General features: G+C 40.9%; 2 protein-coding genes across 2 annotated transcripts in view; both read right to left on the reverse strand.

Annotated features, from left to right (window-relative positions):
* Window positions 1–2,230, reverse strand: part of LOC109469448 (signal peptide, CUB and EGF-like domain-containing protein 3) — a 9,639-nt gene extending 7,409 nt beyond the window's left edge. Inside the window, exon 1 of the mRNA XM_019767968.1 lies at window positions 2,078–2,230. Coding sequence (XP_019623527.1) covers window positions 2,078–2,162 — 85 coding nt within the window. The 5' untranslated portion in view covers window positions 2,163–2,230. The remainder of the gene's footprint in view (window positions 1–2,077) is intronic.
* Window positions 2,231–3,408: 1,178 nt separating this feature from the next.
* LOC109469449 (tectonin beta-propeller repeat-containing protein 1-like) overlaps window positions 3,409–12,868 on the reverse strand; it is a 20,080-nt gene continuing 10,620 nt past the window's right edge. The window contains exons 3-7 of the mRNA XM_019767969.1: window positions 8,063–8,290; window positions 7,412–7,567; window positions 6,738–6,968; window positions 5,175–5,315; window positions 3,409–3,563 (exon numbers count right to left, since the gene is read on the reverse strand). Of these exons, the coding sequence (XP_019623528.1) occupies window positions 3,466–3,563; window positions 5,175–5,315; window positions 6,738–6,968; window positions 7,412–7,567; window positions 8,063–8,290 (854 nt within the window). The 3' untranslated portion in view covers window positions 3,409–3,465. The remainder of the gene's footprint in view (window positions 3,564–5,174; window positions 5,316–6,737; window positions 6,969–7,411; window positions 7,568–8,062; window positions 8,291–12,868) is intronic.

The following is a 12,868-nucleotide window of genomic DNA, read 5'->3' on the forward strand; positions in this document are numbered from 1 at the left end:
GGGGGGACGGGGGCGGGGGGGGGGCTCTTTTGACCCCCCCTAAGAACTCGCGAACGGTAAGTCGTATGACCACCAAATTTTTAGAGAATGGTGTACTAGTAAAAATTTATCATATGTACAATTTTTATGTCGTTATGACGTAATATGACGTCATTATGACGTCATTAATGTTATTTTTTTTGGCCAAAACCGTCTAAATAGGTTTTTCCCTGAAAACTAAATAGTATTCAACATTACTGTACCAAAAGTGTTTATGACAGAATAGTATGGTGTACGAAGTCTTATGTTGCCCATAGCAACACCGGTGACGTCATAAAATGACGTCATGCATAAGATATCCGCCATCTTGGATCATCAATCTTGAATTTTCAAAAATAGTTTTTTTTTTTCATGATAAAGCCTAAAATACATTGTAAACATACTAAAGACCTTCATTCAAACCTTTTTTTGGAAAAAGAAATGGAAGTATTGATGAACTTTTAATGAAAATAACCTGTATATACCTGTTCTAATGATATGGTCCGCCATCTTGGATTTTGGCCAATGACGTCATCAAATTAGCATAAATTATGCATATTTAATGATAAAATTTACATAAAATTATATGGGATGTTATTAATATAAGAAACCATGAGTAACTTGACATAAAACTCATAAAATTCTATTGTTGAAACAAAAAGTACTAAATTTAGCAAAAAAATGCCTGTCAGAAACCCGTTGCCATGGCAACAAAAAAATTTATTATCTTATACCGATGAGAGAGAATTGTTGCCAACAATATTCTAGGAAAAGTCACCAAGTTTAACCGTTCTACGGCTAGCCGTTCAGATGCTAGGTGACATCAAAGTTGCCGCGGGCACTTTTAGCCCCCCCCCCCACCGGTCTAGGTAGGGTTAAGTGAAGGAGAACATCAATAAACATTTATTCAAATTTAATTTAATTTAATTTATTCAAATCATGACCTCATCTGCATAATTTATGAGGAAGTGCTAAAATAGCCTTTTTGTTAAGATAAGACTGTCATTGGTTGGAGAATATGATCAACTGATATAATCCATGCAAATGAGGCTCTTATTTGCAAAATCAATGATTAAAATTGTATAATTTGTCAACCGCAAGGTTTGACGAAGGTATGAGATCGTGGAACTCTAGTTTGAATTCGATAACATAAAATAGTGAATAATAAACAAAATCATTTATGGTGAACATAATTTTGAGACGTTTGATGTCGCTATTCCATTTTACCGCATATTTGGAACAACATTGTACATCACTAAGACCAGTCGGGACAGTTTCTTGTGCTCTTCGTGGCCTTCGTTTTCGGAATAATTTGGCTCGTAAAATTTCTGTTAACTTGCAAGAAGACCAACTGCGTACAGTACGCTCAAGAAACCTGCCTGGAACTCTCGACATGGCTTGGTGGTTGGGTACGAAATGCGAAGTGAGAAGATAGCTCTCTGACGACGGTTCGGGAATGCGACTGAACTAACTGTAAAGAGCGATGGCTTGTTCCCGCCGGCCTTTCCGTGAATTGCTTTTACCATGATCAGAAGTAACAACTTATGATCCGTATCGCGCAGAGTACATTCCTTTTTCAACTAAAACACCGTGTTTGCTTAGACCGAGTACAGCGATGTTAACTTGGCGGCATGTCGCCTAATAGTATGTTTTAACTGCTTCACACTGCACAGCACAGGTGCCTGTGGTTATAGATGCGTTCCCAAAGGCAAAGTATTCACATGTCTACACAGTAACATATTTAAAATACGGTTCTAGTGTACGTTATAAAATCACATGCGACTTTTACGACCTTATTTTTATTTTTAAACTTTCATCTGAATATTTAGGAATCATGCGATAATAATAAGTAGGCCCCCAAATGATTTGAATTGGGTTAACTTTCTTCAGACCGGGTTATTTTGGTCATCCTGGTGATTCTGTACTACTAAAATTTCAACGGGTTAAGTCATTAAAAAAGCCACTTTGAACATGATGATCAATGATACCTGTTTACGCATGTATACCGTAAATCAGAAGTTCTACCCCAACGTCGATACTTTTATACTTTTTTTATTACCTCCACAAGTTGGTGTAGCACCACTCCAAGTCGCGTTCGGCTGGCAGGTCATATTGGCAGTCCCCCTCAGCTGATACCCGTCCATACAGGTGTACCTGACTGTCTGTCCTGATGTAAAGTTACTGTTGTTATCCCTGTTCCCATTGGTCGGCACACCAGGATCCCTACATTGTCCTGCAGTGCTGCCTGAAACAAAACAATGTAAAGGTATGGATTTCCTTCCTTTTCCATCTATTTGCATTATTGTTATCTGTTAATGTTCAACTCTTCATATATTACATATATTGCAACTATAAAAGTCCCATTGTGTACAACAATGCATTTTTTTAAAGTTTACTTATTAATCATGCAAATCAAGGCCCCATTTGGATAGTTTGCATTCCATTGTGTACATCTCTGTTTTAGCTACATTCATGACAAAAGTCATGAAAATTCTTCGTTCCTTTCTTCATTCATCCGCTTGAAAATTTTTCGCCCCTGTAGTTCCAGAACAAGATGCTAGTTAGGCCAAACCCACACCACTTGCAATTGTTATTGACATGAAAAGCTATCAGTCACCGAAAAATCAAGACCATAGAAGGTTCAGGACCAAAAAAAAATGCAAAAAAGGAAGTTCTGCTGCAGTACCAAGGTCAGTTAGTAGGAGTCCCAAACCCTATCTTGAAAATCTAAAAAAAATCAAGATTTATGATCCAAGATGGTGGATAGCTTAAATGTGATTTTTGCACAAGGCTAAGATACGCTGGAATGGGATACTGAAAGTCTACCACGTCTGCGGCAGGCGGGTCCAGCACGAGTGTATAGTACCTGTCTGAGTGTGTGTTTACGCGCGGGCTGTCGGATTCTGAACCCGATGTGGCTTTTCCAATTGCAGCATTGGGGACGGTCAGGGTCACTCATGACATAACTGGAAACCTTTAAGCCGGACAATTGCGTATCGACCTAGGACACACAGTAACTTGAGCATCATAGTGTATTTTTTTCAAAACAACACACACGGCGGTCTGTCACTACGGCATTATTTCCCATTGCTGGGGGCGTTCGATAAAGTATCGGGTTACAATACGTTAAACATTTGAAAATAAACAAACTAGTATCGAAGGGAAAATTTCGTTGAAATAAAATAAAATTATCGTCTTTACATACATTTAATGGTGATTTTTTTGCGCTAAATTGATGATTTTTTCGGATTTCGTTAAAAAAAGTCGATAATTTATGGAGTTTCGGTGCGCCATATTTTAGCCAATCACCGAGCAAACCTGGCTACACATATTACGCAAGGTCACTGATTTTTATATTTTTCGACGACCAGGAATAAGATGTTCTTTGTTGTCAAAGAACATGAAGGAGACACAGTCAGGGTGACTCCTGCAGCGGTCTGCACAGTCTTATAGGGTCATCCCGTCCCCATAGATGTACCAGATGTCGTTCCCAGGACAGTCTCCGGCACGAACAGAATAACCATCGATGGAAGGCAGTTGAAGTTCTTTAAGAAAAACATCATATTTTCAGAGGGTGGCTCTTTCCTGTGATATGAACTGTTCAGTGAACGAGCTTTTCTGGGAAACATGATTTTTTCTAAACCTTCCATGATCCAATAGGTCAAAAGCCAAAGCCTTTCTTGAATTAGATGTGTTTGTAAACCGTCTGATGCTTGTGTTAGTAAATGCTTTTGTGTTCATTCAGTATATAATACTAAAATATATATTGTTGCGCATCAGTTTTGATAGTATGTTCATTAATTTTCATATCTGATGTTGTATTCATAAATGTACTTAATACACAGTTTGTTCATGTTCTAATATATTGATTCTATGTTTGATAAATATGGTGAGTTGTAGTACATATAGTATATATAGTATCGTATTAGAAAATGCTCTGATGTACTTTAAATTGTGAAAGGGGTAATGTTGTATTTGTGAAACAAAGTTTTTGTATGTTAAATATGCTGAATGTATTTGTTTACTTGTAAAATTTGTAACATTTATCATTATTTTTGATTCTTGGTTCTAACCCATGGTAGGTAATTGTATCATTCAAATTGAAATCTGTGCTAAATGCAATGAGTGCTAAACACAGCACAGATTTCAGTGCTTGAGATGCACAAGAGGAATAAAGCAGTGATTGTTTACAAGGCCCTACACGACATGTCCCCTCCCCACATCTCAGGTCTGTTCACACAGCTAAGGTACACAATACACGCCTTAGATCACAGGGTGGGCTACAACTGCCAAAAGCTCAACTTCAATATAAAAAGAAATCCCTCTCTTGTACTGGTGCCACATTATGGAACTCACTCCCACCTCAATTATAAAGAGCAGATTCTGTTTCTTCCTTTAAGCGCCTTTACAACCAGGATTGTGTTGCCACATCATAACTTGTTATCAAACAGCATTGATATGCAAATTCCTTTGTTATATTCCTTTGTTATTTCCTTGATTTGTTTTTGTATTATTGCCTTTATTACTATGAGTTGTGGCTCTTGGTTTGACAAGTTTGTTTTATTACCACCTTACTGAGTTGCGGCATTATATAGTACTTTTACTTTTATTTTGTACTAAGTTGACTTTAATTTGTACTTATAAGTTGACTTATCATTTTGTTATATCTGTTATTTTCTTGTATATTTTATTTATGTATGCCTGCAGGGCACATTGAAAAACGCCTTAGTGGCGATATGTACACCCTGGGAAAACAAATAAAAACAAACAAACAAACACATGCACAACTCTTGGCTCACAACTACGCCCGATTACTGCTCGACCAAGAGCACTAGCCAACTACCAGACAGCCATGACCGAGCCACTAGTACTAGTCCACAAGAGAATTATTTCAATATTTCAAAACATTCGGCTGGCGCAGCTGAACAGTAGCCGAACTGAAGCAGACCTCATCCGGTAACAATATCCGCGGTGGCCGGGTGGACACCTCTCGCTAATGGATACTGTCTTGTCACTAGAAGTGATCTGCTTGGACATTACTCCTATGTATAATTTAAGGTATTTCATGATCGAACAGGAGAATATATGTGGCCATCTGTGACTGGGGCATAAGATATTTAATACTACGAGGGGACTGAAGTGTTAAATCTTCTGACCTGTCGGTTGTGTACGTAGGAAGATGGAGTCGCCTGAGTTGACTCCCCACGCCTGCCTGCCGCTGAGACCAGCCTCAACCTGCTTCAGTTTTCCTGGAATCTGCCTCCAACCAGTTCCAGCAGGGGTGCTCGGGCTTATTCCTTGGAAAAAAAAAGGATTATATTTTGAACACCCTTGGGTGCAGAAAGGTCTCATTTGATGACTATATATGGATAAAAAATGTAAAAAAAAAAGTCACCAAAATGGCTCGGGGTAGCCAGTTTCGTTGAAAATTGTCGCCATTTGAAACAGGGGACATATTTTACGTTTATTTGAACACTACGTCAACACCGTGATACTTCAAGGGTTTTGGGATTAGGCTATAGCTAACGGGTTTGAATGTAAGCATGTTCTTTGATTTTAATGTATTTTTACAATGCCGTCATACATTTTAAATTGGAGTGTTGCTTTCTTAAAAATATTTTAGCATTAAATAAAGTTAAGATACGCTTGGGCATGGCCATTTAGCGATATGACATAGAAACGGTAACGCGCGTAGCCGACCAGTAAGTAGTGGAACGCTATGAGATCCTGATCTACTAGCGCCATGTTTGGGTCTAGGAGCTCAGTTGTCTCATTTGAATTTAACTTAATTTGAAGACGTGCCAATATTGCTCGGTTTTAAATGATCGTTTCTACTTCATAATGAGGTGGGTATAGATGGATACAGACCTTTCTAAAGGACGCTAGAAGAGTGAATTAGCGCGTTTATTCGCTCATTAATGATGTAGGGCGCTTTGTAACACGAAATCTAAATGACAAAGCAGTGTGCTCACTGACAGGTTATGGAGATACAGCACAATAAGTCATTAAAATTCAGCCCTTCAATACTTGACGCTAGAATTGATTCAGAAGCACCCATAAAAATGTTGTCCATGTCGATTATTTGGTTAGGAGGTGAGTAAATTGCAAGTAAATGGCCAATTAACATTCGGCCTATTCTTGGTGCTAAAATCAATTCACGAACATCGTTAGATTTTGTCCATGTCACTTATTTGGTAAAGAACTACCAAAGACACTGGGTACATGGATATTTTTTTTACAGTCTACTGTCGTGACTCAAAACAAAATGATACAATTGCAAATAATTGGCTAGTAAAAATCATAGCAGTGAGCTTCCTATAATAAGATAATTTTGTGCATGTTTGCAAAAGACAAGAAAGCAGTCGCCATGAAGCCAGGTTTAATAAATTAGCATCGACTCCTTTTGATTCTATGGCCAAACTAAGCATAAAAGGGCCTTAAAAATCTTTAAAAAAAGAAGAACAGCGTGCTTTACATTTTGGCCAGAGAAATACTTCAGGATTGACGGAATTTAACTTTTTATCAACTGGTCGGTTTTATTTAGGTTTTGTATGATATAATAGTAACTTCTTTTTTCCTGACGTCGACATCACACTCAGATTTGCTCATTCGAACGTTTATTATGATCACAGGCCTGTTGCCATATAGCAGGTAATTAACCCTTACTTATCTTGACTTTTGTAAGCCCAAAATTGTAATCAGACGACAAAAGCACAAACCTTCTCGGACAAAGATGTCGTCATTGACGTTTACTCCCCAGACAATATTGTCTCCTGATGAGATCTGCTTGAGTTTCCCCTGGATGTGCTCCCAACCGCTGCCTGGTGACGCCTCGTTTCCAAAGGTTCCGGTGCGGTAGAAAATGTCGTCGTTTGAGTTCACGCCCCAGACGCCGGCGGGACCAACGGACACAAACTTCAGCAAGCCTTCTATTAGCTCCCAACCTGTACCTGGTGTACATACAGGGCCAAGGAAGTTTAGGCTTTACATAGAATTGCTAACAATGGGTAACTGATATGCAATTGCATTGAAGTTCCTATTGTTGAATATCCTAATGAAAGCATTCCTTTGTAATACTATCATTTAATATCAGGGCAGACAAATTTAATATGATACCTTTACGCTAAAAAAGCACAAAAATGTGACAAACTGTTGCCACTTGTGCTACTGTAGTTTTATGACGTCAAATATGCAGAGGGGAACGTAGAACGTCAAAAATCTTGTTTTTAGCGCATGGTTTTTAGGTCGTTCAGGGTCACAGGATAGCTTGAAAATGCTTCCAACAAAAACTTGAAAAAGCTTGAAAATGCTTCCAACAAAAAACCTTTAAAAAACAAAAAATCAAGCAATAACACTGTCATATTTCTAACTACCTACTAAGCAATGCTTTTACCGGCTGGTTGGTCCGTACTGATTCCTGTTCGTCGGAAGATGTTGTCGTTTGAATTGACGCCCCAGAGCTGGTTAGCGGTGGAACTCACGTCCAGCTGCTTCAGCTTTTCTCCGATATGGAGCCAGTCGGTCCCCGTAGGGTTAGTGGATGTCACTCCTGAATGGATACCAAGTTGCTTATAAACTTAATGCTTATTACTTGACAAATACACTGAAGCAATGAATACTAAAAGAAAAGCATAGCTAGTCAAGTATTCGTGTCTTTAACCAGAACCTTTTTTCCACCAGGGCACTTGGCGGTTGTAGTGTGACCATATGGTGACCAGTGATTAACAGATTGTTTTTCCGAAAATACATCTGGCAATAGTTTCATAGTACTGACTTTTGTTTTGCTAGGCATTTGTTTTGCAAAATTAGGAAATTTCGGTTGAAACAATACATTTTAAAAAATTTTATGCACATTACCATCATCTTATGTAATTTTAGAAAAATTATTTCAATAAAAATCAATAATTTATGCTAATCTAATGACGTCATCACGGACCATATCATTAGCTAAGATGTATCATCAAAAGCTTGTAGTAATAACGCCTAATATGTCTATGGAATATCTCATGACATTATTGTTCTTAAGGAATTTTCAAATTCTGACCTTGTCGAATGAAGATGTCGTCATTGGCGTTGACGCCCCAGACGGAGTGTCCTGATGAGATCTGCTTCAGTTTCCCCTCGATCTTCACCCAGCCGCTGCCCGAGGACGCTTTATTTTCCAAGGTTCCCGAACGATAGAAGATGTCGTCATCGCGATTCACTCCCCAGACTCCCCTGGACCCAACAGACACGAACTTCAGCAGACCGTCAACTGACCTCCATTCCGGGTCTGCGAAAAGCAATTACATTGTATAATATATTAGTCGATACAAATAGCAAAATTTATAAGTAATGTGAAGGGCTATCTTTCATCCGTGAGCAGTCGGGAGAAAAACCGTGCAAGACAGACTGCAAGCCTTCTAGTGGTTCTTCCCGGGCTCCAGGGGCGAGGAAAGGCTCGGGGAGTGAGGAGGTGGAAGGTTGATGTGCATTTGGAGGTTTCCCTTGTTTTTTGTTAGTGAATTTTGGAGTTAGAATGGATTTGGAATTGTTGGCACATGTGTATGAGAGTTGTCTGTCGTTGCACGTGCATTGCCTCTCGTCATGCCGAGGTCTGTTCTTCTCGAAGGCGGGGCGTGCTCGGGCAGTATGTATGGCGTACAAGTGTTAGCACGCCTCGGTAAAGGAAGACATCTAATTTTTGGATGTGTTATAGATGTCACAGGTACCGGTCGTGCCGGGAGGGGGACCCGGGGGAGGACCGCCGGGAGCAGTGCAGCAAGTCGCCGGGGCTCAAGGAGGAGGACCGCCGGATGACCATTGGATGGCTAACACTACAACAACGCCGACAACTCTAACGCCTAACACTAATGTATAAAGCAATAAACAACCACATCGCCATACCATTACACTCCATCCTCACTAAAAACAACAACACAAGAGGACATCAACTTCGTTTTCATACATTTTCATGTAAAACAGAGGTCTACAGAAGTAGCTATTTCCCAAGAACAGTAATCGAATAGAACAGCCTGCCAGTTAATCTAGTTAATGAAACAACAACCGATGAGTTCAAAGCTGGGGTGGCCAAGCAATATGGCCATCCCAGCGCCACACATTAACCACATTTAACCCTGGCCGACTATTTTGTATATATCACAGTTTCAATTATTTCCTCTTTTCACATTGGCATACTATATATTTTTGTTTGTTTGTGCACCACCACTGGTCGCGCCAGGGTACTGCCCCCCCCCCTGGACGTTATACTCCTTGAGGGGAGCACGTCGTCAAAACGTACTGCGCCTGCGCAGAACCCTGTATTTTCACGGTTTTCGGTGGATTTTTGCTCAACGTTGCATCAGAAATTCGCCTGTTGCAGGAGATATCTTTTCCGACATAACATTTGGAAACTACAGACGGAGTGTTAACCTTATATGAGCGAATACAACCTTATATGAGATGTTCTGCTAAAGTGCTATGCACAATACATTACGGGTGTTGTGTCCCAAACCGTGCCTTGTCCCAAACCATGTCTGGGCATGGTCTGGGACACTCGGCACAAGTCCCGAACCGTGCCTGGGAACTGAGAACAGTTTGGGACACGCGGATGCCTTGTCCCAAACCGTGCTTGGGACACTCGACGCGTGTCCTAAACCGTGTCTGGGGAAAATCTACATTCCGGGACACGCGGGGGACTATCCAGAGCCGTGCCTGACCGCACACAGTTCTGGACACGTATTATTTAAGATTGCGTGCTATTAGACTGAACACAGTTGTCATAAGATGTGTCCCAAGCGAGTTTCTTTCTTGTATTAACTAGTCTCTGTATATTATTATCTAAGTTCATATCGACCACCCATAAGACTACGTTGTGAGAAAACTGCGCGTTTTGAAAGCACATGTTGTACACAGACTCGCAAAATCTCAAGTAATCTAACCATATAAGAAATCGTGGGCGTGAATAATTATGCTTAGGTTCCCGCCAATCACTATGATTGACAGCACTTCCGGGCACGGTTCTGGACAGTCAGGCTGTTGTGTCGAGTGTTCCAAACCGTTCCTCTGGACTGAGCACAGTTCGAGACACGCGGGGGACTGTCCCGAACCGTGCCTGACCGGGCACAGTTCTGGACACACAAGGGCCTTGTCCCATTCTGTGCTTTGGGGGTGGAGCTTATTGTTTTGAGGGAGGAGACTTCTCGTGGTGTTGTTTACTGTTTTAGGCCGCCATCTTTGTTTTTCGTCGGGGCAAGAATAAGAAAGAATTGGTGTAACTCTTGCTCTGTAAAGTGCATTTTTACATTTAACGCTGGTCTACGACTTACCTGCAGTGTCCAAACAGAGTGTCTTGTATCATTCTGCAACACAGTGCGAACACAGTTCTTGATAACACAGCACGTAGTACACCCAAGAAAGCAGACTGACCCAAGCTCAGTCCAGCAATCCTACAACACTTGCTTATCCACCAACCCCACGCACGGATCTGGATAGTCCTGATGCGTATCCACGACAGACTAGAGCAAATCAACTTGTAGATAAACGAAGTGTTTGTTCAGAACCGTGCCTCAGGTCGAGCACAGTTCTGGACACGCGATGGCCTTGTCCCAAACCATGCCCGGGCACGGTCTGGGACACTCAGCGCGTGTCCCGAACCGTGCCTGGGAACTGAGCACAGTTTGGGACACGCGGATGCCTTGTCCCAAACCGTGCTTGGGACACTCGACGCGTGTCCTAAACCGTGTCTGGGGAAAATCTACATTCCGGGACACGCGGGGGACTATCCAGAGCCGTGCCTGACCGCACACAGTTCTGGACACGTATTATTTAAGATTGCGTGCTATTAGACTGAACACAGTTGTCATAAGGTGTGTCCCAAGCGAGTTTCTTTCTTGTATTAACTAGTCTCTGTATATTATTACTCCGTGAAGGAGGTCAGGACCTCCGGACGGAGTGTTGTAATCGGCTGATTTTTCATGTTCGCAGTCAAAACACTGGGTTCTCTTTGTGTAATCGGCACGCAATTTTATACGCCGTCTGCGGGCATGCCCGTGTTGATGCACGAATGTGTGTTTTTGCCGTTGCTGCTTTCGCGGTCAATGTAATATCGCAGACGCACCCCTACAATTACGAGGCGAATTGGAATGGTCCAGAAAAACGCGTTGTTTGGAATAGCAGTGGGGTTCAAAAAAGTTCATGCAGATACGGGGTGGTTTTTATAAGTGGTTCCAGATGTTTTTGCCCATGGTTAAGAGATGCCAAGTTTTTTGGAAGATGTTCGCAGCCAAAACGCATTCTTCCGTACGTCGCATTTCTGTGTAATTTCGCATGTGGTGTTGCATTATGTCCGGGATGATGCACGTCTTTTTATTTTTACCGTAGCTGTTTTGATATTGGAGTAAATGCTTATTTTCGAAACATCCCCATTTCTTTGAAATGGTTTCGTCCGTTTATGCAACTGTTACTGCGCTAATGACGACCAGTCGCGCTGTCCTGATACACCGCGAATGTGCGAGTGTTCCCTGTAGACAGTCCCGGGAGTCATTTTTTTGCACATTCCAGGAGCCAAACCAAAATACGTTCATGAACCGAGTCCAAAAAACCGAAACGTGAAAATCGGATGATCGGACCTGATGTACATTTCTCTTTCTATAGATTGTACACACAATACACACATCTTTAGATAATCTGGCCATGGCAGGTTAAAAAAAAAGTAACCCTGAATCATACTAGATTAGCGTAAATGTATGTTAATGCGTTCAAAACAAGAAAAAAATTGTTTCCGGGTATTAATCTCTTGAATCACGGCGCTGAATATTGACGCAAAAATATTTCGGGCATCGCGCGCCCTTCCTGCGTCACGTGTAGGCATCTCGCATCTCTGATTGGTTGTTGCGTCTTAAGATGACTGAGCCGACGCGCGTTTAAACAATTTTTCTTTGTTCGATTTATCACACTTCACAGAGAATTGTCGCCAATGGCTACTTCTTTTTGTTGCAATATATAATACTTCACGGAGAATTGTCGCCTATGGCTTCTTGTTATCTAAGTTCATATCGACCAACCATAAGACTACGTTGTGAGAAAACTGTGCGTTTTGAAAGCACATGCTGTACACAGACTCGCAAAATCTCAAGTAATCTAACCATATAAGAAATCGTGGGCGTGAATAATTATGCTTAGGTTCCCGCCAACCACTATGATTGACAGCACTTCCGGGCACGGTTCTGGACAGTCAGGCTGTGTCCCGTTCTGTGCCCGCTCAGGCACGGAATGGGACGGGCACAGTTTGGGACAAACTGACAACTGACAACTTATGTTTGGTCGACATGAACTTAGATAATAATATACAGAGACTAGTTAATACAAGAAAGAAACTCGCTTGGGACAAGTGCACATGTTATGAGAACTGTGTTCAGTCCCCTAGCACGCAATGGGACAAGCTTTAAACAAGAAAGGTGTAAAAAATACACCTAGGCGACGAATTGTACATTATGTAAATTAGGGTATTATCAATTTAATTTATTTTTATTATATATACGAATTGGAATACTTCACTTCATAAGCTACATGTACATATATGTGCCTGGTTATCTACATGTCGGCAATCGACCAATATCGAGTCCCCATTCTTAGCTCGGTGTTTGTTGCTATTGTTTAGATTTAATTCCAATCTTTTATAAATATTTTTAAAGGGATATCTTATGTTTTACAAACATTTCAAACTTGTTCTTAACTTCTTAAGAAATTTCCGTAAATTACAAAACTTTCGAAATATTTTGAGTCCGCGTACGATATTTCCAATGATTTTTAAAGAAAGGCAACTCGGTTCTGCGATTTTTTTAAATTTTTGTAAATGACCCGTGACGAA

This window comes from Branchiostoma belcheri, unplaced genomic scaffold, assembly GCF_001625305.1.
Source record: "Branchiostoma belcheri isolate BF01 breed outbred unplaced genomic scaffold, Haploidv18h27 scaffold203, whole genome shotgun sequence".
Lineage (NCBI taxonomy): Eukaryota > Metazoa > Chordata > Leptocardii > Amphioxiformes > Branchiostomatidae > Branchiostoma > Branchiostoma belcheri.